This window comes from Colletotrichum chrysophilum (assembly GCF_026319265.1).
Source record: "Colletotrichum chrysophilum strain AFK26 chromosome Unknown scaffold_119, whole genome shotgun sequence".
Taxonomy (NCBI): domain Eukaryota; kingdom Fungi; phylum Ascomycota; class Sordariomycetes; order Glomerellales; family Glomerellaceae; genus Colletotrichum; species Colletotrichum chrysophilum.
In genome coordinates, this window is record NW_026517406.1 from 77,657 (window position 1) to 91,800 (window position 14,144).

Sequence of the window (14,144 nt, forward strand, 5' to 3'; positions counted from 1 at the left end):
GCTTGCAAACCGTCTCATCATCCACAACCCGACACGACGACAAGACCCGATTTGCCAGCCTCCGACCACCTTCCGACGACTCATTACCATTAAGCTTCAGACCCCGGCTGGCCCTCTCCAACACCGTGCACCCCTCAACTCTGTTGCTCTCAGCCCGCCTCTACCCACCACATGCCGCCGCCTCGACCCTGAGCCGCACCATCACGGTCTCTCACATTGCTCACCGTCAATCACATGGAATTTCTGCCAGAAGCAATGTTTTTCCAACTGAATTACCACTGCGTGCCGTGCTGAGAAAATGGCCCTTCCCCCAAACCTTTGAGCAACTAGAGCCTTCTCATCATCGTTTTACCAGCCGTCTTCTTCAAGATGCTGGGGAAGCTCTTCAATTTGGGCACCGGGAGCCCGGCAAACGCTCCTGACCCATCCCAAACGAATAACAATACTTACAAAGAATCTCCACAATCCCTCGAGTCTATGCAGGAGGACATCCACACAAGAAACCTCCTGTTCCCCGACACCGAGGCATTATATCAACATCGAAATGACCAGGTCTTCCCACTTTCCATGGCCTCCGCCCTCCCGCTGGCATCCATCGCAAGTGCCTTCGACTACGACGGAGACATCGACCTAGACACCCGTCATGTTCGCCTTCTCATCATGCAGGATGCCGTGGCCTCGTTCCCGGCCCAGCTTCTGTTCGACAGCCACCCGGGCCCACCCAAGCCGCCAGCAACGAGGGAAAGGCCCGTATCAGGCATCGGCACTGTTCATGATTCTCAAAGAAATCCAACATCGCCCAGGAAAAGCAGTTTAAATCAGACATCGCGCCCTCTGGTCATCCAGCCAGACAGTCCTCAGCCCCGCCAAGGTGCTTTTGATCGAAGGGCCTCAATGCAAGGTCGAACTCAATCTCAGGCTGAGACAGACCTCCAGCGCGCACGACGCGAGTACACCGACGAGATTCACGCTTTTGCCGGATCCGTCTTTGGAAATTCAGAATTGATGGCTTATAAAGGCACTTCCACAAAAGTTCATATCGTTCCCACTGACAGTCGCCCCGAGTATGGGGGCTCATACATGGGCGATGGTCGTGGCTCCATTGGCCGTTCCAGCATGCGCTCTAGCAGACTGGCCCAGTCATACACATCGGACAGTGTCTCGCCCATGCAGCCCACTCAGTCATTCACATCCTCGGCACCAAACTCGCGGCCTCTTCCTGAGAGAAGGAAAATCCTCATCACTCGACTTTTCCCAGTCTTGCTGCCCAACGACGATGCCGATGCGCAGAGTGACACTCCTTTGAGCCGGTTCTCCGACCAGAACACAGGTTTCCCCTTTCCACAGTCTGCAGACGACAACAACCCACCAAAAAAGAAGAAACCGCAGCCCAAGCAGAAACGCACACCCATGTATGCGGTCGTGCTGGTGATTCAGCTGCCCCCGACGTCCGCTCAGCCAATCCCTCCTTCCACCATCAGATCGACATTCCGGGCCAGCTCCTACACTGACCAAGAGTCGTCATTCCCGTCATCTATGAGCTCTGCGCGTCGGTCTGGCTGGACCATGTCAGGATCAGGGTTTCCTCTTGACTCTCTGGACTCGTCCTGCTCAACCGATGTCGACGACAGGATGGACACCATAACTCAGCACTGGGATATCATTATGCGAACTTTGACGCATCTTCAGGGAGTTGTGGCTACTACGCTCGGCACACTCTTGAAGCAAGCAGACATTGCTTCACCTGACCCTTACCCTCCGTCCTTCTCGTCGTACGTTGGTCGAGCTCAGTCCATGGGTGGCAGGCGGGACGAGCCTCACTTCATCAAGCCCCCCAAAACGAATGCAAAGGTGATTGCGCTGCAACCGAACTGCCTGCAACACGAAGACACCATTTTGCAGGAAGCGAGTTTGGCAAGAGTGCGGGTTGTAACAGGCTTACGAGCTCAGCGTGTCATCACCGCACAGGGAAGGTGGGGCATTTGGAGAGACGAGGCCAGATGGATGGCGAGAAAGGCAGGGGAGAAAGAGCATGGCTTCTTCTTCTTCAACCTCCTCACTGGCTTCCTCGCCACGCATACCGACTGGTTGAACGCGATGAGCCCGGCATGGTATCGCAGAAAGCACCATCAGCAGCAGAAGGCAAAGGGTGAAGAAGACCTTTCTCTGCCGGCACGAACAGTCATTATCGCCCAAGACAAGATGCTCGCGCGGCGTTTGATCTTTCTCCTCTCAGCTTTCCTGCCATCGCACCAGCACATCTCATCGTCGCGAACGCATCGACCGAGCACGTCCACGTCCTTCGGTGCCTTTTCCCAGTCACCCCCTTCGCTCATCATCCCAATTCTTCGAGAAGAGTCTTTGCGTCGCAAGATCAACCGACGAACCGGTCCAAGGAGAACGTCACACTCCCGCGCTGTCAGTCAAAGCACGCGGGCGTCTGGTGTTCCTCCGCAGTTGGCACATCTCAGCATGGAAAGTCGCCATGAAAGACGTGTCTCGGATGCGACCCCAATTCGATCGAACTTGCCCATCCCTGGCAATGATCAGGTCAGCAGGAAGAGTAGCGCTGCCACAACCACGACCATCACGCCAGAGACTACCATTCCACACTTCACGACCGCCCAAAGGTTCGAGAACCGGCGAAGTTTGCGACCAGGAAGCAGCAGCAGCGTGGCTGCGGACGACCTCAAGCGGACGCTAAAACGAGGCGAAAGTTCCGGTCATGTCAGCTCCGCGAGCACCGACTCCCGCATGTCAGGTTCGAAGTGGGGCAGTGTGATCAGCACTCTCTGGAATGGGAAGCGGAGGGACTCTACCGGCCTAACAACGCCTAGCCACCCCTACAGCAGCGGGCCAACCTCCCCTACGAAATCAATTCATGGCCGCCGAGACAAGCTCGCCGAGATGGTCCGAGAAATTAGAACCGAAGGTTATCGAAGGACGGAAGAACGCGCCCAGAACACCGAGGGCAATGGCAACGGCCCCAACACGCCACGGGGCTTCGACGATCAAGCCATAGACGACGCGCCCGAGAAGATCACTTTCCCTGAGAGAATTCCAGACCCCAATGGTGACTTTCAGTCTCCCGTCAAAACCTCGATCAATGCCGAAGACGGGGTTATAGATGTTGACATTCCGTTTCCCGACTACATCACATCTTTCGAGACGGCCGTCAGTTCGCCCTCCAGTAGCGGATATCTCTCCACTCCGGGAATTGGCAGCGGGCTGGAAGGCTTCGAGCAGTTCTCGAGAATCACCATCGACGGCGATTCGCCCATGAATGTCGCCGGTTTTCTCCAGCGATATCATGAGGATATGATCCTTCAAGCCGTGCCTCCTCAAGACAGCCTGATGGACGACATCCGAAAGTCTATGAGAGCTGAGCCTACCCCTTTCATCACACAGCCCTTCTACTCCATGGAGCAGCCCGCAGATCGATGGGTTGACGTAAGCAGCGCCCTCATTGCGGACACAACAAGACACACAATCATGCGCATCCGCTATCGCCGCCTTATCCGACCAAAGCCATTCTTGGATCGGGCGGCCCCTCTCGGCTCTGCTGGCTCGAGCTCGTACAGCGCGGCACCCATGACGCCTTCTGTTCTCCCATACGAGACACAATTGGATGACGAATTCATTGAGGAGCCCATTGCGAGCTTGGACGAAGTCTTGATCGAAGCGGTTGAAAGGGTCATTGCTCAGAGCAGTGAGGTCAGCAAGCAGAGCTCATCGAACTCTTCTCGATCAACCAGCAAGCGGCGAGACCGAAGCAATAGCGAGGCTTCGGCGTCGGTCGACTCGCACCATACCACACGCATTCCGGTGCCGGCTCAAGAAGTGCCGCGCGATCAATGTAAGACAGTGGTACTGTCGGCCTTGGACGAGATCATCCGTGATGTCATCGAGGAGCGGGACCACGAGAACGGAGACACCAACAGCCACACCGACCGAGACCGAGAAAGCGCGCTCCGCGAGGCCGTTCGCGTGTGGCTCGACGCTGTTGACTCCAGCGAATAAACACAACAAAATCACGGGCAAGGCGTTTAGCCCGTGAGCTTTACGACGTAATGACAAGTCAGCATGCAGAAATGCTTCTGCAATTACAATGTACCACCACCAAACCCAATTTTTCCTTGGTCAGAAGAGAGCGAGAGAATGTGTGTGAGAGAGACCAGATACATCGAATTGATACCCCGAAGCACAAGAAAATCTACACTTCTTTGCTTTCTGTGAGCGCGCTCGTGCGGTGTTTGCTTTGCAGCACCAGCTATTTGTCTGGCATGGGACGGGTTTACATGCGGGCTGGCGAGCCTGATATTTGGCGTTTTGGAATGGCACGGCATAGAAGGACAGCGAGCGCCCTTTTATTTTGAGTCGCTATTTTCACCTAGGAGGGGGGAAACGGGGGAGACGGCGTATCTGGGTTGTCAACTATTTGTAGGTAGCTAGCTGCTGGGAGCAAAGGCGAAGTAATAAGAAACCTTCCTGGCACTCGATGTTTACTCAGATATGTGACTGGTGCAAATGACCCTCAGCTAACAAACATAATTCTAAATGAATTGTACACGAAGTTGCATCGCAAGTCTCATCTCGGTCGCCGGTAAGACAGACCGAGACACAGCGGGTCCTGCAAACGTCAAAATTCTGGGGAAGTCACCAAAGAAGCAGGCGGTGTATCCCACCCTTCGAGCTCACCCACAATTCTGCCGTCGCAATCGACAGCTCCCCAGCATGATGCACACCACTACAATTACAGCTCGCCTGCGCGACTGATAAGCACGGCCACACTCATAGCAGCTCTACAAAACGACACGACAAAGACTGCAAGAAGACCGTCGATTCGAGAGAACGAAATGCCACTGCGAAACCACACAACAGGGCCCCCGTGACCGCGAGCCGACAGAAGACAACGCAAGAAGTAGGCTGCGAAACCGAACCTATACCTCACCTAACACGACGAGTGAAAGCGCTCCGTCGCAAAATTTCTAGAGTTGGACACCCGCGATGCCTCCCCCGCCCCTGCGCAGCGGCGCCTCGATGCGCAAGACGCCAAACTGGCCCTCGCACCTGCGCCAGTTCAGCAGGACCTCCCTCGAACCCCCCGCAACCGCGTCCGCCGCCTCCTCCGTCGAGTCCCCCCGCTCCCCGGACACCGTGTCGAGCGCCTCCACGGTCCGCGGCGACAACTCGAGCAGCTCCGTCAAGCACCGCCGCCTCGAGCGCCGCTGCGTCGTCGGCGTGAACGAGGGTTACTCGCGCGACGAGGTCCTTTTGAGCCCCGAGCTCGTCAAGGGGGAGGTCAGGCCCGGTAGCCTCGTCGCGATCACCGTGATCCGGACAGAGGACGGCAAGACGTCTGTGAAGGACCATGCTTCCGCTGGCGCGAGGGGCGGCTCTGCGAGCTCGGGGGCCGGTCAGGGCGACGGGGCTGCGCAGACATCAGACGGCAGCACGGCGGCGGCGGCGCTGGGGAAGAAGTACTTCTTCTTCGCCAAGGAGATGTCCAAGGAGCTCAAGAGCCGGCTGCCGAACGTGGACATTTACGTCGTGAAGCACATTGCGGACGCGTTCGGGATGAAGAAGGGCACGCAGGTGCTGCTCACGCCGGTGGACGCGGACAGCCCCGCGACGGCGGCGTCGCACGTGGAGCTGAGCTTCAAGGACCAGTACCTCTCGCGGTCGGACATGTGGCGGCTGGCGATCGGGGAGCTGACGGAGCGGACGGTGTACAAGGGGCAGAGCATCCTGTTCATGGGCACGATCAAGGCGCAGGTGACGGCGGTGTACGTGGACGGGCGCAAGACGCACTCGGCCTTCTTCACGCGGGACACGCGGCCGATCTTTAGGAGCGAGTCGGCGCGGTACGTGCTGTTCATACAGATGGCGCGGGAGATGTGGGACTTTGACAGCGAGGGCAGCGGGGAGATTTTGTTCAACAAGGTGGTGAACGGGTTCCTGCCCGCGCTGTTCAAGAAGTGGGCGAAGCTCAAAGCGAAGCACCTGGTGAGCATTGTGCTGTTTGCGAGGGTGGAGTACGACACGGGCCTGACGACGGAGCTGGCGGGGACGGTGCACGGGGATTACTACACAGGCACGCAGATCTCGGGGGAGAAGAGGCCGTACAAGGACTTTTACCGGGTTGTGGTGAGCGAGATGGCGAGCGGGGAGTGGACAACGATTCTGTACCAGCTGAAGCGGGAGTTCAACTTCTTCCGGCGGGATATTAGTCTACACCACCAGATGGCGGGGAGCGCGTTTGTGCCGCTGGCGGAGGAAGGGAGGAGCGTCGCGAGTAACCGCGTCAAGGCCGAGAGCAGTCTGGCCATGTACGGGAATTTCCTGGAGGCGATCAATCTCGCGAGCAGCCAGTTTTCGCATGACTACGTCGACCGCGATCTCATGCGGACGGGCATCTCGATCGTGGTCATCAGTCCCGGGCCGGGCGTTTTCGAAGTCGAGTACGAGAGCTTACGGAGGACGACGGAGGCGCTCGTCGGCAACGGGATCGGCATCGACCTCATCTGCGTGCCGAAGATGCCGCTGCACTCGGTGCCGCTGTTCCGGTACCGGAACCCGCAGACGGCGGGAGACTCGCACGGCTTGTCGCGCACGAGGAGCGTGCGCAGCCGGGAGAGCACGCCGAAGCAGCAGGCGACGCCCGTCATCGGCAGCTACCAGTCGCTCTCGGAGAGCCTGTCGCCGACCAAGGGCCTTGAGCTCGCGCACCGGATCGAGAGGATAGCGAACCCGCAGGACGAGTGGTCGTACGCGCTCCCGCAGTGGTTGCACGTCTCGTACTGGACAGGCACGAGCGAGGAGGCGCTGTCGTACCAGGGCATCGCGCTGAGCGTGTCCAAGGAGGAGGAGGAGGAGGAGGAGCAGGGGCGGAACGCGGTGAGCGAGGACTTTGCGATCCGCGCGCGCATGTACGACCTGCAGATGAGGAGCGTGCTCGAGACGAACGAGATCGAGACAACGCCGCTGCAGGCGGATCCGCTGTTCCCCGTGGCGACGACGGAGGCCAAGACGTCGCAGAAGGCGAGGCTGGTCGGGGCGGAGGAGATTGCTATGATCCCGCCGAAGAGACATCCCGACGGGCTGGTCGACCACGTGTACGGGTTCCAGAAGTTCGTCCCGGACAGGCTCGTGCGGCCCGGGGAGAAGAGCCTGTGGAAGCAGCTGCAGGAGTACGACGAGACGAGGGCGAAGCTGCCGAGGAGCAGGCGGCCGGCGCACAGCCGAGCGTCGAGGGACTTGGAGGAGACGACGCGGAGGCAGCTGATGGAGGACGCGGGGCTCTTCGGGACGAGTCTGCCGGAGAAGAAGATTGTGCCGAACCAGAGCCTCGCGGCGGTCGCTGCGGGGAGGAAGCTGAGCGTGAACATTGGAGACAGCGAGAAGGCGGAGATTGTGGCTGCTGCGAGGAGGGCGGCGGCTCATCCTCCAACTGCTGCGGCAGCGGCGACAACTACGTCTTCGACGAACTCGTCAACGCCGGATTCGGGCAGTACCGCAGGCAAGACGTCAGGCGCGAACACGCCGTCGAAGGCGCCCAAGTTCATGCGGCAGATCAGCCTGGGTCTTCGCGGTTTCGGCGTGGCGGCGCCGAAGGTCGTGGCCGCGGAGGCGAGCTTCGAGACGGTGGGCGCGTTGACGGAGCAGAGCGTCACGAGCCCGACGACGCCGCTCGTCATGTCCACCATGCCGCGGCCGTCGTCGCCGCAGGTCATCAAACCCGCCTTGTCGATGACGCCGGGGCTCTTCCGGTCTGACTCGAGGGACACGTTGAAGGATCTGCCGAGCACGCCGAGCATCCCCATCAATATGAAGTCTTCCGGGCGGAGTCAGAGCTCGGTGGCCCAGCAGCACAAGTACGGGTCTGTCCTGCCGCCGTCGCTGGCGAGAAAGGAGATCTTCCTCGAGGATCGCGATCAGCGGCATTCGAACGTTTTCAGGGCGGAGGACGACAACCAGAAGATGTTTAATAGCAAGCTCAGAGCCGGGGCGATGCCGGAGCTGCCGTCTACGTTGTCGCCCACCACGGCCATTTCGCCGTGGCTGACGGTGCTGAACCCATCGAACCCGGACCGCAACAAGGTCGACGACACGGTGCTGTACAGCCGGTGGCAGCACGTGTTCCCGCGGACGTCGGAGATGAAGGTGATGAAGTGGAAGGCGCTGTGCTGTCCCGCCGCGGTGCCGCTCACGACGGAGTACTTCCCGAGCAAGACGCAGTTCGACACCGAGTACCAGCGGCAGCCGTACGTGATTGCGCAGAACGCGGACGACGAGCTCAGCGAGGAGCCCAAGTCGCGGGAGGAGTTTCTGCGCGAGCTCATCAGCCTAAGGTTCTCGCAGGGGTTCCAGGTCGTCATCGGGCCATCGGTGGCCAAGGCTTTCGGGCAGAGGTTACTGCGGATCGCGGACATTTTCTCGCGGGACCAAGCGATGGAGGATGGGACAAGCATATTCATGAGCGTGGGTAACGTGATTCACCAGCTTTCCTGCGTCAACGGGACCGAGGTGGAGGTGAATATCTACATTCGCAAACCGGCGGCGTCGACGATTGGCGGGAACGCGACCGGTGGGCCGCTATATAGACCTGCGATCCGGACGTTGATGGATACCGGGTACCAGACGCAGGAGGTTGACATCTCGACGCCGAAGCCGGAGAGGAACTGGAACTACATCGATTCCTACCTGGCGGGGCACCACGACGAGATGACGGAGAATCTGAGGTTCTGGAGGGCGAGATTCGTGTTGATCCCGATGGTGTCTCGGTACTCTGCCGTGCCCAGGAACCAGGCCGGTGACAACGCGGAGGAGGTGCGGTTGGAAGGAATCAGGAGGCTGTCGCTGTCGTGGCAGAAGCACCGGTATCTCCCGCCTTCCGAGAGGCGGTACCAGACTGTGAACTCGCGACGGGACCCGAATCCGCTGGATATCGTGTACAAGACGGAGGACCCGTCCGTCGTGATTGCGGCGGAGCTGGACAACCTTCCGCTGGTCGAGGGCATGGACGGCAACCGGAGAGGCCAGCTCATTTCGTCCAAGGAGCGGTTCCGCAAGTCTGGGTTGAATCTTGCTGCATTGGCCGAAGCGATCCAGCAACCCGTCGAGAGCGGCGGCGTGAAGCTGCAGAATCGACGGTGGCATCTACGACTACACTACAACTGCTTCATCGGCTCTGACATGACGACATGGCTCATGGACAATTTTGAAGACCTGGACAGCCGCGAGGAGGCGGAGCAGCTGGGCAAGATGCTCATGGTGGAAACGTACGAACGGTCCGACGACAAGAAGGACCGCGGGGGTCTGTTTGAGCACGTTGAGCGCCGGCATCCCTTCAGAGACGGACAGTATTTCTACTCTATCGCTAGCGAGTACGCCAAGCCGCAGCCCGGGTGGTTCAACTCCCGCCGCAAAGACCTCTCGGTCCCGTCGACGCCCATGTCAGAAACGATGCCGCGCGACTCGCCGCGCATCTCCCGGCCCATGTCCATCAACGAGGAAAACTCGCCCAACTCCGGGTCCACCACGCCAACGGCGTCCATCATGCTCAACAACAAGAAGATGCCAAAGGTGGTGCTCAGCAAGGTCATCAAATACGACGTCGACCACCGCAAGCGCTCGTACCGCCCGGAGCGCATCGACCTGCACTACGACAGACTGCACAACCCGGATAACTGCTACCACATCCGCATCGACTGGATGAATGTCACGGCGAAGCTGATCGAGGACGTGGTCGAGGGCTGGGCGCGCGAGGCGGCGACGCACGGGTTGAGGCTCGTCGAGGTGCCCATCAAGGAGGCGTGCTCCATCACGGAGGTCAATCCGTTCCGGCGGCCGTACGTGATCAAGCTCGCGGCGCCGCCGCCGGCGCAGCAGCCCGTGACGTACTACGAACCCGGGTCGTTCGCGCCGCAGACGGCGCCCGGGAAGCACTTTTACCAGAAGGCGCTGATGCGCCGGCTGGATTTCGTGCTGGACATGGAGGCCGCGGCGGATTTTCCTAGGGATGTGGAGGTGAGCTACAGCTGGGGCCGGCCGGAGTTCAAGTACTCGCAGTATATCCACAGGTCGGGCGTGCTGCTGGCGGAGATCACGGACGAGGGGGACTTTTTGGTGCTGGCGAATCGGCTCTTTAGCAACCGCGCGTCGGCGGCGCGGGAGAAGGAGCTGAAAGATATGCGGGAGGCGAGCGCGGCCGGGGGAGCGGGGAATAATGTCGTGGAGAGGGCGGGGCGGATTATACCCGTGGGGAGCTACACGCCGTTTGGGATCCCGGAGCCGACGCCGATCAGCTCGCCGATGGTCAAGCCGGTGTTCTACGCGGGCGGGTCGCCTGCCTTGAGAGGAGGCGCCGTGAAGGAGGCAGCGCCGCCGGCTCCGCCGACGGCCGTGGACCCGATTGCGCTGCTGCTCGAGGTGGAGCGGTTCTGCAAGGACGAGAAGGGGCTGGAGGCGTTCTACCGGGAGACGCTGGAGCGAGGCCCGCCGCAGGCGATGACGACGCCCGGGGCGATGCGGCCGACGACGCTGGAGGCGGTGCCGGAGGCGAGCATCCCGAGTCTGAACATGCCGGCGGGGGTGCTGGGGGATTTGGGCGGCGGGGGAGCGGGAGGGGCGATGGGGTTGGTTGGGAGTGAGAGGAGCGGGAGTGTGGGGGGAGGGAGTCCGAGTCCGGGGCCGAGGATGATGAGTCCGGCGGACGGGATGAGGTTTTTGAGGAGGGCGAGTGTGCAGGATGGGCTTGGGTTGGGGGGTGGGCCGAGGGGGCGGGAGAGGGAGAGGGATTGAGTGAGGTTGAGGGTGAAGGTGGATGTGGGAGAAGTGACATGAACTTGTCTATAGTGTAATCTTTTGAGTGTATGATGAGATCATGAACATATGATACGATTTAGATGTTAATAGTTTGTTTTGCTAGTGCATGTGCGACTTGTCTAAGATGAATGTCTTGCAGCGGCTGGAGTACTGTGAGCCTCGAGCCCAAAGTCTGGTGAAAGAGATGTGTTCTACGTCGTCTAATGGCCAAGGTCTTTCGAAATTTATCATATGCATCAGCACGTTGGCTTGTCTCGTCATATGTTGTCGGACATTCTGTTCGTTCAACCGTTCAAACTCGCGCACTGTTTGCCTGGTGGAATTAGCAACACAATACGCCTCCGGGATCGGGACTCGGTTTCCAAGATTCCAAGTCTCACTGCATAAAGCTAATCACTTTTTGTCGGCCTTGGAGTTTCGTCCTGCGCTCATCCCCACCCTTTTGCCCTCAGCCTGCCTCATGCCAAGGCCGGTGACCACCAATGAATGTTCACTGGGTCCATTTCCAACCGCTGGCTAACTAAAGTCTCATGAGCAATAATTTAGAAAAACATCGAGTGTTTACTGAATATTAAGATCCTGGCATTGAAATGGGTGGTAAGATTATGTCCTATGGAAGGCAGGAGGATATATGGGGACGACCGTATGTGCGTAGATGCAGATGGCCAACACCGGTAGGCCATGAAGCATTACAATCTGTGGACCCAAGATCGAGAGCATGAAAGCCTACACAGTTCGGACCCATTATGCACTCTGCACGTAAGCTCAACGAACTTTGTTCCCCGCACTTCGAATGCGAGGCATTTGGGTATACACATGAGGGCAGCCAGACCCGATCATACGACTTGCAGCATTTCTTCGAACAACATGCAATTTCGACCAAGATGCAATCGATAATTGAGAGTAGGCTCTGCGACACATGTACCACCATACCGTTTCGCCAGCTTCATGAGAACGGTAAAGGAGAGAGTCAACGGTTTTCCTTGCTGGTCGGTAATGTGTCAGATGTGCGAGACAGAAAGCACTGCCCTTTTTGTCAGCTAATATTTCAGGGACTCTCGACGAGTGATCGTCTGTTAGATACCGCCAATGTCGAGATCTATTGGAAATATCCCGGCTTCTACCGCTTTCATAGCGTGAGATTTCCCGTGGGATCTCAAATTGCATTCTTTGACGAGAAAAATACCAGACTTATCGACAACAACGGCATCGATATCTCTCGTATTCGTCAATGGCTGAGCGTTTGTTCAGACCGTCACTCAAGCTGTTCGCTTTTACAGTACACCCCGGATGATGAGATACTAAACTTTCGTGTCATCGACGTATTCCACAAATGCATTACCATAATACCAAGAAACGCCAGATACATCGCGCTCAGCTACGTTTGGGGCCAAGTGGGGACATATCGCTTGCTGAAGGGTAACATGAGGGATCTGATGAAGCCGAAAGGGCTCAGCAGAGTTTGGGAACACGTTCCTCTGACCATCAGAGACGCAATATCGTTCACTGAAGCCATTGGGGAGAGGTATCTCTGGGTAGATACGTTATGTCTGATCCAAGATGATGACAATGACAAGATACCCGGCATCAAGCACATGGATGTTGTGTTTGGACAGGCTTTCTGTACGATTATCGCGGCGGGCGGTGATGACGCAAACGCTGGTCTTCCTGGTGTGGGGGATGTACCTCGACGGCAACAACATACCAGCGAAATTCGTCCAGGAATCAGATTGATTTTAGAACAAGGGATGGAAGTACACATGAACCAAACTCAGTATACCAGACGGGCATGGACGTGAGTCAGATGTGCAGAAGCTTCTACGCGTGTCTAGCACAGAGTATTGACCTTCTGGCTATCACAGATTTCAGGAGTATTTTCTTTCTCATCGCAAGATTATCTTTGCCAACAATCAGGCATACTATCTCTGCCGCTCAAGCTCCTGGAACGAAGAAGATGCAGGAGTACGATATTTGGGCATCTCAAGTGATGAAAGCTTGCTGGCTCTGCTACAAAGCTACTGGCCGGAAATCGAAACCGACACTCACGATGCGCTTACGACGATTCTGTTCTATTATTCAGACCGCCAGTTGACATACGCCTCGGACATTCTCAATGCCATGGAAGGTATTTGCCGCACGTTGTCCATCCGATGCAAATGCAGCTTTTTCCAAGGCATGCCAGTTGCAGCTCTCGATTTGTACTTGATATTTCATACAATGAACACTGCAGAGCGCCGACATGGCTTTCCTAGCTACTCATGGGCCGGGTGGTATGAGCAGATATTCTTCGAAGGAGTCGTTCCTTTTCACGAAACCTCGGCGAAGAAGAAGAATGATTGGCTCTCAAACCAAACTTGGATCATTTGGTACAAATACGAGCCTTCCACCAAGCAGGTCTCGCCTGTCTGGGACATCAGCCAAAATTCTGGCTTCCTAGTCGCAACGGATGATGACATCGGTTATCGCAAGAGACAACCATTCAGATCTCAGAGAGCAGCAAGCCGGCTCTCTGGCAATATTGGAACTACCAAGCCCTCGCAGCGGGGTGACACCATTGACGTTACTCAATATTCCTACCCACTTCTGCAGTTTTGGACTGCCACAGCATACTTCAAAGCCATTGTCTCCAAGAGTCAAGAAACGACAAAGATGAAATCTTTAGTGCTCGACATTTTCGATCGCAATGACAACTACAGCGGCTGCGTGTACAAGAACACAGCTTCGGCTGATAATTACGTCGAGGAATCGGAGCCGATCGAGCTGATCCTATTATCTAAGTGTTGGAAACCTTGTGACGGGAGCGAACAACAAGCCTTGGCGAGCATTCAGGAACACATGCGCCTGAATTCAGCAACTAAAGTACATTCCAATGATTATGAAGATGGTTGTTTGTTCTGGGCGTTGTGGATTCGTTGGGATGGTGGGGTGGCCGAGAGGGTTGGCATCGCGCAGATCTTCCAAGCAGCCATGGAAGAATCTCTTGAACCGGGGCCAATTTGGAAAGAAATACTTCTAAGCTGAATTACTTAGCTTGGTGTCGCTCTTTTAAGAATAGAATAGTGAAAGCATTTGGTTTGTTGAGCCTCTGTTACTTCGCTCACAATGCGCACGAGGGATAACAAGTTCACAATCCGGAAAGCTGATATTGGATGTCACTGGTATTGGTGAGAGAAGTAGACATATATTGAGACAAGTTCCTAAAGGCAATGATTTGAATGTTGAAGTGACAAGCGCGGTAAGCTGTAAAGTTTAAGTCTTGAGGTAGGCGGTGCCCAGCGGACTTGTCCGACAATGAAGTTCAGCTGCAACGGCCTGCT

The 14,144-nt window shown here is 57.1% G+C and overlaps 2 protein-coding genes across 2 annotated transcripts; both read left to right on the forward strand.

Moving 5' to 3' along the window:
• Positions 1–369: 369 nt before the first annotated feature.
• COL26b_010728 (uncharacterized protein) lies at positions 370–4,020 on the forward strand (the record flags this gene model as incomplete). Its single annotated transcript, XM_053183417.1, has 1 exon — positions 370–4,020. One exon carries the CDS (start codon positions 370–372, stop codon positions 4,018–4,020), a length of 3,651 nt encoding a protein of 1,216 aa, XP_053032636.1.
• A 987-nt stretch (positions 4,021–5,007) lies between these two features.
• Positions 5,008–10,803, forward strand: COL26b_010729 (uncharacterized protein; the record flags this gene model as incomplete). Its single annotated transcript, XM_053183418.1, has 1 exon — positions 5,008–10,803. One exon carries the CDS (start codon positions 5,008–5,010, stop codon positions 10,801–10,803), a length of 5,796 nt encoding a protein of 1,931 aa, XP_053032637.1.
• Positions 10,804–14,144: the final 3,341 nt, after the last annotated feature.